Source organism: Typopeltis vanoorti, chromosome 5 (genome assembly GCF_054136105.1).
Source record: "Typopeltis vanoorti isolate ZY-2024b chromosome 5, IOZ_Tvanoo_1.0, whole genome shotgun sequence".
Taxonomy (NCBI): domain Eukaryota; kingdom Metazoa; phylum Arthropoda; class Arachnida; order Uropygi; family Thelyphonidae; genus Typopeltis; species Typopeltis vanoorti.
In genome coordinates, this window is record NC_143553.1 from 95309779 (window position 1) to 95327925 (window position 18147).

At 33.9% G+C, this 18147-nt stretch overlaps 1 protein-coding gene across 4 annotated transcripts in view; it reads right to left on the minus strand.

The window, feature by feature from the left end:
* RagA-B (Ras-related GTP binding A/B) overlaps nucleotides 1–18147 on the minus strand; it is a 94863-nt gene that overhangs the window by 22837 nt on the left and 53879 nt on the right. For all 4 annotated transcript variants that reach the window (XM_090392623.1, XM_090392622.1, XM_090392621.1 and 1 more), the window contains 2 exons: nucleotides 16116–16211; nucleotides 7216–7338 (listed from right to left, as the gene is read on the minus strand). In XM_090392623.1, coding sequence (XP_090248749.1) covers nucleotides 7216–7338; nucleotides 16116–16211 — 219 coding nt within the window. The remainder of the gene's footprint in view (nucleotides 1–7215; nucleotides 7339–16115; nucleotides 16212–18147) is intronic.

Consider the following 18147-nt stretch of genomic DNA (forward strand, 5'->3'; position numbering starts at 1 on the left):
CCCTCATTAACAAACATTATTTCAAGACAGCAGTTTTAAACATGAGAGAAGGTTTCAGGAATTCAGAAATAATAAAGTGACTCTAGCTTTTATTACAAATCCTCTTAATGCCAATGTGAAGGAATTAAATTTTTCTCCGTTTGATATTGACACGGCTAATTTTGAAATACAATTGCTGGACTTGACAAGCAAAGACTTATGGAGCTCCAAATTTGTACGTCTTGATACTGAAATAGAACTGGAAAAAGAAAAATGCAGTCTGATTTCACAATGTAAGCAGACCGCTATAAAAGAACTACAGAAGGCAGACTCAATGATTTTCAATACTTCCAGACTTTAATAGTCTTCCAGACTCATATTATGAGTTGAAAAAATTTGCATTTGGTGTTCTCAGTATCTTCGGGTCTACATATTTATGTGAGAGCAATCGTTTTCTAACATGAATTTCATTAAATGTAAATTGAGGAGCCAAATTACTGACAACTTGAAATCATGCCTTAAATTAAAAACGACTAGTTACAAACCAGACATACAGACACTTTGTAAGGAAATGTAAGCTCATTTGCTCACACTGATTAAAACCAATGAGAGCAATTTTTTGTGTGATATTTTCTTCATTTAATAAAGATATAATTAATATTATAACTTGTTATATATTACTATAAATTTACTATAATATTACTTTAAATTTTCCTTATTTGTAAAAATATATTTATGGCTCTCGAATAATTTTTTAATTGTTGTGAAGAAAAGGTTTGGCTCTTCCGTCTCAAAAGTTTGCTGACCCCTGGTCTAGAGCAAGACTGGATAGTAAATATTTTATGCTTTGTGGGACAAGAGGTAAATCAAGGATATCACACACATACTTACATATAAGATAGACAACAAATTTACAAGTTACATTTTTTATTAACAAAATACAGAATATTATTGTGTACAAACAAAGTTCGGGAAAATTAAGAAGTATGGAATTCTTTTTATTAGACAGTTACACTTAAGTGAGAGTTCAAAGTTTGTGTTCCCAATTATCAAATTCAATTGCAAATACTCGTTAAATAAGGCTGATCTGTAATGAGATTTTATGTATTTTATCTCAAGATGTCTTTTCAAAAAATGTAAAAATTTCATTTCAAAATCTTTTCCAAGCTACCGAAATCACTGAATATTGTTCATCTTTGAATACAAAGATGAACAATATTCAGTGATGTAAACTCATGATACATGTGACTAAGAACTGTTGCAAAATGCTGTCAAATTAACACTGAGGGAGAGCAGCACCAATGTGACAATGCACAGAGACAAGAGTGCAACATAAGGTCACTGCCATAACTACATGTGGCATTAAAGCAGCCAAGACAATAAGCAAATGAATGGGCATGACTACATTCTGTGGAAACTGAAACAGCAATTAAATGACAGAATCACAAAGTTCATTTAAAATCCATCTCTAGCTGGCAGGCTAAATCAGGGCTGTAAGCTGCAACATACCAACCTATGGTTTAGAGCAGAGCTTCTTAAACTGTAAGTCATGATCCCAAATGGGGTTGCGTAACAGAATGTGGGGGTCACAAAAAATTTGGCAACAGTAAAAGTCCTGAACGCGCAACAACCAAAAATTAATTCAAAATCAAACATGTAATGAATCCGAGGTGTTTCTGGCAGCACTCGCCCATGTTGCATTGCGCTACTTCACTGCAGCCTTGGTTCTGGACACACAACAAGTGAACTTTGCACTGCACATGCCGTCACACCAATGATCGCTGCCAGAAACACCTCGGTTTGGATTCAAGATTATTGTATTGTAATTCTTTATGTAAATGGTGAAATTATATGCATACCAAAGAATTGTTTTAAAATAAATTTCTTTATGATTTATTATCAATAAATGTTTGATTTGTATATCTATTTTATATACCTATATACTCGGGGTCGCGTATAAATTTCTCGAACAAAAAGAGGTCGCGAGTGGAAAAAGTTTAAGAAGCTCTGGTCTAGAGCCTGAAGTTTACAGAACATCATCATCATCAAATTCCTGCCATGTACCCTCAAGGGGTGTACAGGATATGACAGTACTACATGAAAAAATTACATCATTACTAACTTCCTATCTACAATTTTCCTCCAAATCAGTCTGTTACTTGTCAAGACTCCAACATTATCAGATCTTATATTTCTATCGTCTAAGGCACTTTGTACCGTATCAATCCACCTATATCTTGGTCTTCCTCTGGGTCGTTTTTCTGCCAACCTGGCAGAGAACATTTGTTTTGCTAATCTTTCCTCTCCCATTCTATTTAAGTGACCATACCACCTGAGATTAGCTCTGCTAACGCATTCCTGGATGCTGACAATGTCAAGTTCTTTCCTAATATCCTCATTTTTAATATGATATTGCCATTGATGCCATCTGTTCACGCCTCTAATCTTTCTCAGGACTCTCATATCTGTGGTCTTTAGTCTTTGGTCAAATGTTTTACTTCTGACCCAGCTCTCAGATCCATAAGTTAAAATTGGTTTGAACACTGTCTCGTATACAGCTAATTTAGTGTTCCAACTAATTTCTCTCTTATTCCATATGAATTTATTCAATTGACTTCCCACCATACCAGCTTTGCTGATTCTGTTGTCTATTTCTATATTTAATTTACCATCTTCAGTAAAAAACGTGCCTAAGTAGCTGAAATGTTTTACTTGTTCCACAGGTTCTCCATTCACAACACAGTTGACATTTTCAATGATTCTGCCTATTTTCATTGTCTTTGTCTTTTTATTGCTGACCTTCATACCATATCTATTACAACAGCAATTGAATTTAGTCAGAGAATCTTGCAGACTTGTAGCAGATTTATTTAGAAATATAACATCATCCGCATAAAGCAAAGAGCTGACATTAACATCTCCAATTTTGATATCAGGTTTAACACCACTTTCCTTCATAATGTGATCCATATAGATAATGAATAACAGAGGGGATAATGTACATCCTTGTCTCACACCAGATTTAACATTAAACCATCTTCCTATACAGCCTTCAATTCTAACTGCTGACTTACAACTCAAATAAAGACTAAGTATTGCTTGATATAATGTCCCATTGACACCATATAACTGCAGCGTATTGAATAGCATCTCTCTTGGCACCTTGTCATATGCCTTTTCGAAATCGACAAAACTTAAATACAGATCTTTGTTATATTCCCATGCTTTCTCGACTATTTGTTGTAAAGTGAAGATCTGATCCTGACATCCTCTATTTGGCCTGAATCCAGCTTGTTATTCACCAAGCTTTTCTTCCACAATTCTTCTCAACCGTTTCTCAAGTATACTCGGATAGATCTTGCCAGGAACAATTAGTAGGGAAATACCTCTGTAATTCTCACATTCAGTTTTATTTCCCTTTTTATATATGGGTACTATGAGAGCTCTACTCCAATCATCGGGAATTCGTCCCTCTGTCCATTCTTTCTGAACTATGCAGTGCAGCCACTGTAAGACTCTTATACCACCATACTTCAGCATTTCTGGTCGAATATCATCTACTCCTGCTGCCTTTCCACATTTCAAGCCTTTGATGGCTTTTTCTACTTCAAGTATGGATATGTATTCCTGACTGCATGCCTGGTCAGTGTTTTTTTATCACTGTGCTGTCATCACTGCTTGTTTCATTTAGCAGTTTTTCAAAGAAATTACTCCATACTTCAAGGATATCTTTTTCTACCGTTTTCATGTCACCTTTATCATCTCTAACTCCTTTTACAGCACTCTTTCCTCCATTCCTAAGCTTCTTCAACAACCTCCAGAATATTTTGCCACCTTCTTGATATTTATTTTCTATATTCTTGCCAAAGTCCTCCCATGACTTTTGTTTAGCTAGTTTTACACACTGTTTAGCTTTCTTACATTTGTCTCTGTATTCTGTAAGAGTAAAAGCTGACTTATTTGCCAGGAACTTTTGATATGCTTTCTTCTTTTCCTTCACTGCCTCTTTAACTTCCTGTGTCCACCAGGGAGTTCTGATTTTTTTATCCTTGCACACAACCTCACCACATACCTCTCTGGCAGAATCAATCAATGTTTTCTTCAGAGTTTGCCACTGAATCTCCAAGGTTTGATTCCTGTTCTCAAACTCTTTCATTTTCTTTTCAATAATCTTTCTGTATTTTAGTCTACAGTTCACATCTGAGAGCTGCTCAATATTCGCTTTAAAACTTTCTTACATGTTCTTTTTAATATGAAATTCAATTTTATCCTGCTCAAGACTAAATAGTGATCACTTCCAATTTCAAATCCTCTGTACACTCTGGTGTCCTGCACCAGGGAGAAAACATCACTATCAACAATAACATAGTCAATGAGACTCTTCTTATTCCTAGCCTCTTCTCTCCATGTGAATTTGTGCAGATTTTTATGTTGGAACATGGTGTTAGTAATAACCAGTCCATGTCCTGAGCAGAAATCCAACAGATATTTGCCATTATTATTGGCTTTGCTCTTTTCTCCAAATTTTCCCAAAATATATTTGTATGTCTCACAATCATTTCCTACTCTGCTATTTAGATCCCCAACAAGGACCAACTTTTCCTTTTTCATTGTGTCAGTTGCTTTTTCTAAAGCCTCAATAAATTCCTCCACTTCTACCTTGGTAGAACCTTCTGCGGGACCATAGGCACAAATAAGTCTCATTGTCCAGTTCCCCATTCTCATATTTGCCCACATTACTCTACTTGAGACTGACTGCCATTCAAGAAGATTAGCCTCGTATTTTGTGTTGAATACTATGGCTACTCCTCCTTTTCCTTGATTGTTATTGCCTGAATATAACATTTTGTATTTATTGCTCAGAAAGATCTAGCCAGTTTTGGTCTTTTTTGTTTCAGTCACCCCTATTATGTCGATCTGGTACTTATCTAATTCCTCAGCTAGCTCCATTTCTTTGCCATTCAGGCTTCTTACGTTGATAGTACCGATCTTTAACTCTGGTGATGTTGAGTTGGGGTTTGTTTTCAGATTTGTTCCAGTAGCTGACTTTTCGCTGTTCGCCCTGGTTCCCTGGCGAAAACAACGGGGGCCTTGTTTACCCGGGCGACGCCCCAGCCGGCATGAAATTTTGTCATGTTGTACCATCATTTGGAGTTTATTTGGAGTTTATCTTCTGAATTTGAAATTAGTACTTCTGCATATCATCTGCATAAAATATTGTATTTAGCTGTTTATTATTTGTTAGTTTAATTCCATCTTGGACAGTTGTTTTCCATTCTTTTAGGATTCTGTTTATATAAACGTTGAATAGGATTGGGGGTAAGTCACAACCTTGTCTTACACCTTTATTTATATTTATAGGTTCTGACAATGTTCCACCTGCAAATTTGATGCGATTTTTTCCCCTCTGTATACAGACTTTTTATTGCTTTAATTAATTTAGGAGGTATTTTATCGTCTTGTAATATTTTCCAGAGTAGATTTCTGTTCAAGTTATCATACGCCTTTTCGTATTCAATAAATAGAAGAAAAGTGGGCAGGTTAAATTCTTTTCTTTTTTTCTATGATCTGTTGCATTGCGAAAGAGGCATCTGTGCATCCTCTCCCTCTTCTAAAACCACACTCCTCTTCTTCTAAATAAATTTTCTGTATGTTTAATTAGTTTAATTAAGAAATTAATTATTTCTTAATTGGTCATTTTCTGCTGTTTGTAGTTGCCTGAAAATTTTAAAATCTATTCTTTGTGGTCCAGTGATATCCTGCTATAATAATTTAACATATTTACTCCAATTTTCTTTGCATATACTTCTGGAAAGCTTTTTGACTTTGGCCCGTAATTTCTTATATTGTATATAGTCAGCAGTGTTTTTATTTTGCAGATAGATTTTAAAAGCCTGTTTTTTCCTTTCGATTAATTCCTTGAAGTCATCATTCCAAGTTCTGAGACATTTTTTTTTGTTTTTCCTTGATTTGTATCCTAAACTTTCTTCTGCTGCTTTTAGTATGGTTTCCTTTATATTTTTCCAGTCAGTTTCAATATTGTTTGTGGTTGGTTTTATTTTATCTCTTATTCTGCTTTTATACACGTTTCTAATACTCTCCTGTTCTAGGAGGTGAATTTTAAATTGTTTATTAGATGTTGGTTCGTTATCTTTTTTTCTTTTGAAGTATATGGTTCTTTTCATGAATTCAAATCTGCTTTCAACATGTGATCACTATCAATTTCCCTCCCTCTAAAAACCCTTGTATCCATGATATTATTATTTAGTTTGTTTTTCCTAGACTTTTTATCTAGGAAAAAATAGTTTGATTATGTTCCTCTTGCTTCCCATGTGTACTTATGTATATCTGTATGCCTGAAGAAAGTACTGCTGATTTTTAGATTGTTAAATATGCAGAAGTCTCTTAATAAAATTCTATTGTTATCGATTACTGATTCTCCCTCTGATCCAATGCATCCTGTTATTGGGTTAGCGTTGAAATCTCCCATCAAGATTGTTGCTTCATTTTTATTTGTTTCATTAATGAAGTTTTTCGTAAAATTCTTCTGTCTCTTCCATCTACTGGTGCATAAATTCCAAAAATATTGAATGTTTAATTCATAATTTTTATTCAAACTTTGTTTATTCTGTCTGATACCCAAGTATAATCTAAAATTTTGTTTTTCCATTTTTTATTAATCCAAATTGCAACCTCAGATGAAGTCCATTTGCCTTCTGGAACTCCAGAGAAGATCATGACATAATCTTCCAGAATATAGAACATTGATCAATAAAATAATATTTAATCTGCAAAAAGTAATAAATCAACCAATGGAAAGTTCTAACTAAAATAAAAAGGAATAAAAAAGAAAAGGAGGCTAGTTATTGCCTCCAGCCACTAAATATAGATTATAATTTTTAATATAAATAGTAGTGAACAGAATGGGAAAATATTAAGAAAACAAGTCCAGATCAAACATGCACCATACCAGGCACATACTACAGCAAAAGCATTAAAATGTATAAAGGTAAATAAAGCTACACTCTAACTCATAGCATGAGTTGAGAACATGTCTTCTTCCCAATACAAATCATTTTGTCTGCAATCAATTCTGAATACTTGATTTTTCTGTGAATATTTTTCTTTATTTACATCAAAAAGTTTCAATAATTCAGTTATTCCTATTATTTGCCTTACTGACTACTTTGTTAAAAGATAAAGCTGGTTGGTGTTAACAGTAGTGTTAATACTTACTAAAAATGTAGCTCTCTCAAAAAGCAATACCTCATCAGCTTCAATAATATTGGCAAACTGTTGTAAACTTGCTTCTAATTGCTGTACATTTGGAATGAGAGTATATACAATAGAAGACCAAGCCTAGGAAGAAAATATTGGATGTATAAATAAGGATTTTTATAATTTTTTTTTTTGCAGGGAGGGAGAAGAACAAAACTACACCAAGTTTCAAGAATTACCTGAACATCTTCCATTTTTCTTGAATACAATGCATCAGCAACAAAACATGGTATGACAAAGGAATGTACAATAAATAACTGAAACTGTGTACAATACTGGAAATGGAGTGCATTTAAAGTGCCAAGCAAAGTATTATCACAGACTATCATTTAGTTCACAGAATTATAGCAATTAGTGCTCCTGAAATCATTACAAGAGGAAGAGAAACTGTCAGGCAGCCCACAGAAAGATAGAACTGCTGAGAAAGTTGTGTATTTAACCAGCACATTATTTAACCAAAAGGTACCAGCTGTAGAGGCTTAATACCAGAGCATTATTTATTGAACTCTATTCCTCAGTTTCCATGGAGACAGCTGCATATATCCAAATAGTACCTAAATGCTTAGGTTTGACTTGTATGACATAGCTTACTGTGACTGAACCGTAAACTGTAGAAAAGTACTGCAGCGGAATAAAATCATAACACATACTCGAATCTGATTTGATGCATTTGGATATTACCTCGACTTGCAGTACTGCTTCCAATAATGGAAAATTCGTATGCAATGGTGTATAGATAGAGGAGGGGAGTATGTTGAAGGGGATAACAATTAAGTTGTACAATTGTAATAATAAACCACATTTTTGCAACCAGTCTCGTTATTTAATAGCCAAACCACGTATAAATCCATATATATCAAGTGTAGAGGTTACAGTGCCTGATCACTGTAGAGGTTACAGTATACTGAACATTATATTGATATTATGGCACTTGTGGTAGTTCTATGGAAGTGACCTACTTTGGCATCAACATACCACAACCAACAGTAATATGTCGGTTTCACAAGATGGTGCCCAGCACCCATGTAGGCATCCTGGTTGATGTATCATGTGCTAAAAAAATAAAAACACTAAGAAATGCCATAACAAGGAACTATTTTATGAATTAATCCCCCTATTGCAGATATTATTGTGACTTTAGAAGGCTTTTAACAGTCCAAAACTTAAATGTGACCTAAAAAACCTGAAAAAATTGCTGCCCACAAGAAAAACTGCCAACTGACTTGCATTCTGACTGATATGTTACTCTTGCTTTTCATTGGATATACAAGATCAAAAACAGTATCATCTAGATCATAGGTTCCCAAACTTTTTCGGGCCACTGCCCACTTTGTAAGACATAAATTTTGTAACGCCCCCCATTATAACAGTTTTCCACGTTCAAGCAGTTTGATATTTTTGACGTAAATAGCAACTAATGATACATTACTGCTTATGCCGTTAAATTTTTAAAAAGAAGTGGCCAATATGTGCTTCATCTTGAACACAGTTATTGCTATACCGATTTTGGTGAAACATAGCCCATAGGTAAAGATTGTAAAACGTATGCTCGAATAACATCATGCACAGTTTCATACAATGGTTTAAATATGAAAATGTGGAATACAATTAAGGGATTGTATTGCATTAGTAAGAATCTTATTGTAATAATTAAAACACCATTAAATATATTACAAAATTGTTTATTTCTAACTTATAAAGTAAAAATACAAAGCAAAAATAACAAATTAATGTGAAGTTTCATACAATGATTTAAATATGAAAATTTGGAATACATATTAAGAGATTGCATTACATTAGTAAGAATCTTATTGTAATAATTAAAACACCATCAAATGTATTAGATGGTTTATTTCGAACTTACAAAGTAAAAATACAAAGAAAAAATAACAAATTATTGTAAAGGATGAGCTTGGTGCATTTTTAAAAGTTTGTTAATATCGGGTTCAACTTTCGTTAAAAACAGTCGTAAATCGCCACGCTCAGTCATATGCAATCGGTTCCTTTTCTTAGATAGTAAATTCACTACAGCACTAAACCCACGCTCAGCCAAATAAGAAGATGGAAATGCAATTAAAAATTTCTGCACTATTTCCCATAATCCAGGGTACAGTGTCGGTATTGATTTTGAAGCCTCTTAGTATCCAGTTTTGAATTTTATTTTTAGTTCTTCATTTGTTGTGAGTTCTATGAGTTCCACTTCTAAATTTGATGATCCTGCTGTGCTTACATGTGAAAAAGGATCTAGAACCCAATTTGGTATATTCATGTTTAGAATATCCTTGAATCACTCATTGAAATCAGCATGGAGAACCTCAAATTGTTGGCAGTATGTAAGTAAATCTTCCTTTTTGAGAGACACTGCTGATAAATTTGAAAAGTTTACATACTATATTCCCCTCGGCCCATATTCCGCTTGAACAGAAGAAGTTTCCCTACAAAAGCGACAATAACGCTTTTTGTTTTAATTCAATTCAATTCATCACCTTGTAGTTGTAGATTGACTTCATTAAATATTTTATAGAGGTCTGTCAAATAAGCGATGTCATTTTTGGATGTAATCAGGTTGGCCCACAATCCGTCGTCTCTGTTTTCTAGGAACTCTAGTACTGAATCAAACAAATTTAAAATCGATTCTGACAAATACCTTTTGAAAGCCAGTGAACTTCTGTGTGAAGCAGCAAACGATTGAAATCTTCATCGTTTTCACTACAAAGTTGGCTAAACAATCTGTCACTCAATGAATTGCTACTAATCTTGTTGACTACTCTAATAATGTAATGGAGCGACGTGTGCAGGCGCTCACTTAAATTTTTCGCAACCAAATGTTGACGATGAAGAACGCAATGTATAGCGAGTATATTTGGTACTGCTTGTTTCAAATGCGCTATGAAACTCTTGTGGCGCCCTGTCATTGCTGGAGCACCACCAGTAGCAGCAGACAAAATATTACGAATAGGAATGTCTTTCTCTTGAAAAAACTTATTTATGATATTAAACATAGATTCTCCCTTTGTATCCGCTTCCAAGTTTTTAGCAAATAATAATTCTTGACGAACTTTTTCTTCTTTTATGAATCATACGTATGATAAGAGTAGTGGTTCATTATTTGGGAGAATTGATTCATCGAGTTGAATGGAAAATTGGCATGTCTTCAAATAATCGCACAATGATTTTTCAACGTCTTCGGCCATTTCATCGATTCTTCTTTGCACTGAATTATTGCTCAAAGGAATTTTCCTGATGATATCTGACGCTGGCTTATGAAGCACAGTGTTTATTACTTCTTTTACTGCCGGCAAGATTAATTCCTCACCAACTGTGTGTGATTTTCCCGCTTTTGCGATTAATAATGAAATATTATAAGAAGCTTGTAATCCGTCATTATCTTGTTTAGTGGACGACGTAAAAAGTTTTGATATAGTTAGAAATATATATTTCTAACTATATCAAAACGTTTAAAATATATTTCTTCTAGTACTTGAAAATAGAACAAATCTTTATCCTTTTTGTTAGCATGCATTTTAGTCAAATGCTCTTGTAGCCTAGAAGACTTTATTGCTTCATTTGAGACTGAATAAAACCATATTTCGAATACTCAATACTGTACTGTCGACATGTCTTCTTATATTCAGACATAATGAAGTAATAAAATTTGCAAAAATATTCACAAAATAAAAGATTTAATTTACACTTTGTATGACTCCACTTATCTATCACACTTTCAACTGATGATTGTTGGCAAAGCACACAAAAAATAATGAAACTTATTCCTAAACCAGTATTTATAGATTTGAAATCTAACCCGAATCAACTTGCATGCATTGACTTGTTTGTGATACCATCGTACTCGTGCTTTGAAGAAGTCACTGCAAGCACCCATATTCCTGTCAAAACATGCTGAATTGAGTGAATTACCTACGTAATAGTTGACCGACATACTACTAGTTAAGACTCGTCTGCTGCGTGGATAGACTAAGGCCTGTATGGCACGATCAATTTTTACAATAGCAAAAAATGAATAAATTTTTTAAATATATAAAAAATAGAAGTTAAAATATCCTGTATAACATGTTCGATTTTTTATTTTGTACGCAAGCGCATTTTGTTCTTCCGACCACGACATTGTCCAAATAATTATAAATAATAATTAATAAATAAAATAATTACACAAGATATAAACAACAAACCTACAAAACATAACCATAGAAAACAGTATAATAAGTTTCGAATAATATTTGCTTTGTTTTTTCCCTCTAGTGTTAGCAATATAAGTTAGTACTAACTAGGCTAACTAAAATTTACGATTTTATTTCTTTCTTGCCATTATTATTTTTACTCGTAATATTAAATTATATAAAATTGGGTTTATTTTTGTACAAATTAATTAGAAAAGTGGTTTTATATATTTTATATATATATATTTTGAAATGAAATATAACGAATATATTTGCTACTGTAAACATAACCTATTATACATACATATATACATGCTCTATTTTCTCATTGACATAGAAAATTGACATCTATTTCTATCTGAAATGGTAAATTTTCAAATGATTAAATAATTGAAATAGAAGATTGATAAAAAAAATTGGTCGTGTAAGACAGGCACAAGATGAATTAAAATGCAATATTTGAATTTTAAATGATTATCTAATCGCGAAATCACGAAAATAATTAATTTTAAAATATATATTATTAATTTCTTCTATAAAGAGCCACCGACCCCTAGACCGGCCCCAAATGCTTCTGATCCCACTATAGTCCCCCTAGAAAGCTTCAGCACCCACTGGGGGGGGGGGGGGGGTACAGCCCACTTTGGGAACCTATGATCTTGATCAGTGGTTCTCAAACTTTTTGAAGTCGGGGCGCATTTAAAATCCTACAAATAATTGTAGGTGCACTATATACAAATTTCTGAGAAATATGCTACAATAATTAAGTCAAATATTACAGAAAAAAAATAATACGATAAAAAAAAAATAAAATGAAACATACCTTAAGTTTATTCATTCTTGCGTCTATGAGAAACATGAGCCTGATGTGTCCTAGCGATTGCTTCAATGTTTGGGCATATATTTGAAAGGCAAACTCTCATTTCCTCGTCAATACATTGAAGAGTTCCTCTCTTTTTACACTTAATTGTGGTGAGGGTACAAAATCCTAATTCACATAAATGCGATGTTGAAAATTGTAGTAAAATGTTGAAAGCTTTTTTAGATATTGACACATATTCTTCTTTTATAGAAATCCAAAAGGCTTCAAGAGACAATTCCTTATGCTTAATCATCAATCCACGATCAGTGGATATAGCTGCCAGTTCTTCTTCTGTTAATGTTAAACCAAAATCACTTGAAGTTTCCATAAATGGGTTTCTAATCCAATCGTATTATTCAGTGTTAAGTGATGGAAAATAAGAACTCAATTTTTCTTCTAAACTTGTTAAATGTTCAACTATTATTGGAAGTGTTTCATTTATGTTAAGTGTTACTTACTAATGGAAACATTTCCAAATTACCTTCAACAGCTTTTCTTTTTCAAATCTGTAGTTTTCTCTGAAACACTTTCATTTTGTCAGTGGATGTGAGAATATTTTCTTCTTTCCCTTGCATGCTAGTATTCAAAATATTGAGCTGCTGAAATATATACGCCAAATACCGTAACCTGGCAATCCAAAATTCGCACCGAAGGAGATTACAAAAATGTAATTGTTTCATCACTTCAAAAAACGCAAGAAGTTCTTGTCGTAGCTCGTGTACACGGGTAAGTACTTTCCCCCTTGACAGCCACCTCACCTCAGTGTGTAAAAGCAGCCGTCTGTGTTGTGAATCCATATCGATACAAAGCTTTTCGAATAAATGCGATTTGACAGGTCTTGTTTTAATAAAGTTTACCATCTGAACAACCTGATCTAAAACTTCTCTTAATTTTTCTCCCAATGTTTTTGCCATCAAGGCCTCCCTATGAAGAAAGCAGTGAGTTACGATAACATTCTCATTTTGTTTTTTTACAAAAGATGTAAGGCCCTTAACACAGCCTACCATGGAAGGGGCTCCATCTGCACAAATTCCTACACACAAATTCCATGTTAACTGTCATTTATCAAGATAGCTATTCAAAATGTTAAAAACGTCCTCACCTTTTGTAGACACACTTAATTCTTTGCAAAAAAGAAACTGATTTACTATTTGATCTTCATTAATAAAACGGACAAATGCTAAGAGTTGCGCCTTGTTGGTAATGTCTGTTGACTCATCAACTTGCAATGCAAAATTTATTTGAATACTGAAGTTTATTACTGCATACAACATTAACATCTCCAATTCTAATATAATGTTTAATACCACTTTCCTTCATAATGTGATCCATATGGATAATGAATAACAGAGGGGATAATGTACATCCTTGTCTCACACCAGATTTAACATTAAACCATCTTCCTATACTTTCTTCAATTCTAACAGCTGACTTACAACTCAAATAAAGACCAGGTATTGCTTGATATAATGCTCCATTGACACCATACAACTGTAACATTTCGAATAGCTTTTCTCTTGGCACCTTGTCATATGCCTTTTCCAGATCTACAAAACTTAAATACAAATCTTTGTTATATTCCCATTATTTCTCAGCTATTTGTCATAAAGAGAAAATCTGATCCTGACAGCTCCTATTTGGCCTGAATAAGGCTTGTTCTTCTCCAAGTTTCCCTTTCGCAATTCTTCCCAACCGTTTCTCAAGTATACTTGCATATTTCTTACCAGGAACACTCATTAGGGAAATACCTCTGTAATTTTCACATTCAGTTTTATTTCTCTTTTTATATATGGGTACTATGAGACCTCTACACCAATCAACTGGAATTCTTCCCCCTGTCCAGGCCTTCTGAAGTATGCAGTGCAGCCACTGTAAGACCTTTATATCACCATACTTAAGCATTTCTGGTCGAATATCATCTACTCCTGCTGCCTTTCCACATTTCAAGCCTTTGATGGCATTTTCTACTTCAAGTATGGATATGTTCCTGATTGCATGCCTGGTCAGTGTTTTTTACCACTGTGCTGTCACTAATTGTTTCATTTATCGATTTTTCAAAGTAATTACTCCATACTTCAAGGATATCCTTTTCTCCTGTTTTCATGTCATCTTTATCATCTCTAATTCCGTTTACAGCACTCTTTCCTCCATTTTTGAGCTTCAACAACCTCTGGAATAACTTGCCACCTTCTTGATATTTATTTTGTATGTTCTTACCAAAGTCTTCCCATGACTTTTGTTTAAAAAAGTTCCTGGCAAATAAGTCAGCTTGTGCTCATAGCTTTCCTACATTTGTCTCTGTATTCTCTATGAGCACAAGCTGACTTATTTGCCAGGAACTTTTGGTACTTTTTTCTTTTACTTCGCTGCCTCTAACTGTGTTCACTATGGAGTTCTGATTTTTGTATCGTTGTAGACAACCTCACCACAGGCCTCTCTAGCTGAATCAATATTTTCTTCACGGCTTGCCACTGAATCTGCAAAGTTTGGTTCCTGTTCTCAAGCTCTCTCATTTTCTCTTGAATAATGTTTGTGTATTTTAGTCTACAGCTGCTCCTTTTATTCACTTTAAAACTTTTTTACATGTTCTTCTTTTTAATATGAAATTCAATTTTATCCTGCTCAAGACTAAATAGTGATCACTTCCAATTTCAAATCCTCTGTACACTCTGGTGTCCTGCACCAGGGAGAAAACATCACTATCAACAATAACATAGTCAATGAGAGTTTTCTTATTCCTTGCCTCTTCTCTCAATGTGAATTTGTTCACATTTTTACATTGGAACATTGTGTTAGTAATAAACAGTCCATGTCCTCAGCAGAAATCCAACAGATATTTGCCATTATTATTAGCTTTGCTCTTTTCCCCAAATATTTTTTGTATATTGTTATCATTTTCTACTTTGTTATTTAGATTCTCCAACAAGGACCAACTTTTCATTTTTCATTGTGTCAGCTGCTTGTTCTAAAGCCTCAAAAAATTCCTCCACATCTAACTTAGTAGAACTTTCTGTGGGACCATTGGCACAAATAAGTCTCATTGTCCAGTTCCTCATTCTGATATTTGCCCACATCACTACTTGAAATTGCCTGCCACTCGAGAAGATTAGCCTCGTATTTAGCGTTGAATACTATGGCTACTCTTTCTTTTACCTGATTGTTATTGCCTGAATATAACAGTTTGTATTTATTGCTTAGAAAGATCTCTCCAGTTTTTGTTTTGTATGTTTCAGTCACCCCTATTATGTTGATCTGGTACTTATCTAATTCTTCAGCTAGCTCCATTTCTTTGCCATTAAAGCTTCTTATGTTGATAGTACCGATCTTGAACTCAGGTGATGTTGAATTGGGGTTGTGTTTTAGGATTTGTTCCAGTAGCTGACTTTTCGCTGTTTGCCCGCGAAAACAATAAACCTTGTTTAATCAGGTGATGCCCCAGCTGGCAGGAAATTCTGTCATGTTGTGCCAACATTTTATATTGTGTAATTGTGTTTAAGCCAAAAAGAATAAAATTTGGTCAGTTAAATCCCAAATTGCCAGTCCATCCTTGTTCATTTAGTATCCAGGTAGATACCTAACAGGGCACCATGAGAAAGTAAGGATTGGACATTAGGTCAGAAGCCCTGTTCAGTTCTCTGCATTCCTTTAAAGGCTATGTGGAGATCTCCTCTCAGTTATACAGCTTTGACCCTTAAACATCCCCTCCAAAAAAGCACCCCAATAAATAAATATATGTAGAAACTAAAATTTAACATGTTCCATCTTCTAAAGCATATCATTTTACTATATATGGTTATGAGACTGGTTACATGTATTACCTTATAGAGTGTTTCATCCCATATTGAAGTGCGGAAGCAGGTACAGGCTAGTGGGCGAGATAACCGCTTTAGATCATCCTCCCTTTCTTGGAATATCTGTTGTAAATCAAATCTTCATTAAAATTGGTTAAGAAAACTATAATGGCAGAGGATGTTAATCTGTGTTAACCAAAAAATTCTCTAAAAATATTTAATAACAACAATCAACATAATTAGTGTCCAAGTATGAAAAATGAAATGAAATTCATGTGGAAACAAAGTCAATAAAATTATACTGAGGTTTATTGTGGAAAAATGTTTTCAAAAACTATATGGCAAATCAAAAAAAAAAGAAATCATAAGTAATATATGATGTGCATTTTGTAATATTGTTGTAAAGTGACATCACTCATTATCATTAAGACAGCGCATAGTCATTTTTGAATTATATGGTATTTGCATAAATTTGTCATCCCCCCCCCCCATTTTGAAGATACAATTAATGAAACTTTGATTATAGAAAACAATAAAGATAAATTTCAATGATCAAAAAAAAAATCTACTGCAGACAATTTGCCTAATTTTGCCATAAATCAGTCTTACTGAAACCAAAAAGGAAATGCCTCTGATGTAAAATAATCATCCTAAATACAAAATTTGATCCATGAGAGAAAAAGAGAGGGGAAATTACTTTTGAAAACGAGAACAGTCAAATTATAATTATGTTACACCTCCAAGGATTCGTTGCGGGAGGGCACTCCACTCCACTGCACCCACACACACACACATCTAACCATCTTCCCTACTACACACAACTACCATCAACACCATCTACGGTTCATCAGCACTTCCACCAACAGTATTTTTGTCTGTAAATTGTGTGTATTCTGAAAGCCAATTTGCCTGTACATGGGATCAAAAACCAGAGTTTCTGGGAGAAAAAACCCTGGTGCCTCCTTATGAGATTAGCTAACTCATCTTCAAATAAAAAAAGTCCAGACAGGAGATTCCTCTTGTAGCAATGACAATCAAATTTAGGCCTTTTCTAATCAAATTAAGCAATATACCATCGTTCTTCCAATTGCACTACACATCACCTTAGTTACAGTGACATTAATATTAATTTAATGCAGTGTAGCACATGCATAGGATCAAATACACAATGCATCACCAGGCTCTTATAATTCTTCACAAAGGATATAGTTTGGTACTGTTCAGTTGAATTTTCAATTGTCAATATTCCATTAATTTTGTGAGAACTACTGTGAAAAATTAAAAGGATGCTACTGACAAGTAGCACCTTTGCAAAAAAACTGACATGTCCCAAAAGTTAGTGATTTATGAAATTAAGTCATATTTGGTTTATTTACTGTATCATATAATGTTTAAGAGGTTATGTAGCTTATTTGGTTTTAATTATGCTCTTTGGTTGGAAAGACCAGGGTTCAAATCCTGTCTAGGATGCAAAGAACCTTTATCAGGGCTTCAACTGAAGTGAGTTAGCTGGCAAGATTTTCCCCCTCCCAGAAACACTATTTTTTTGTCCCACAACCAGGCAAAACCAGCCAGAAAAACATCCAATTTACAACTGATAGCCTATTAACTTCAGCAGGAAACAGATCCCTGACTAGCTTCTGAGGAAGCTTGAGAAATTCAGATACTGAGATGTTTCTTCCAATGAACACTCACTGAGGCAGTGGCAACGAAGAAGACTAATTTATCCTTGCTGGACGATATCTGCAGTTGTAAATAAAAGATCCATAGTTTTAATGGGAACTAAAGCATCAAGAGTCAGCAAGTAATACATGTCCTTAGATTTTTGCAACCACCACTGATTTTCAGAAGTTTTATTCTTCTGTGTATTTGTAATATTAAAATTCATCAGAGACTGGGCATTTAAGTTTAAAGAACCATTTATAAAGTTGATGAAAAGATGCGCAACTTAATGCTGCACAATTTGAAAACAATATGCATTTTAACTAAAACACTTTTTTTTTTTTTTTTTTTTTTTGAATGTTAGTCAAGTGGGCTTTTAATTTATTGTCCTACATGT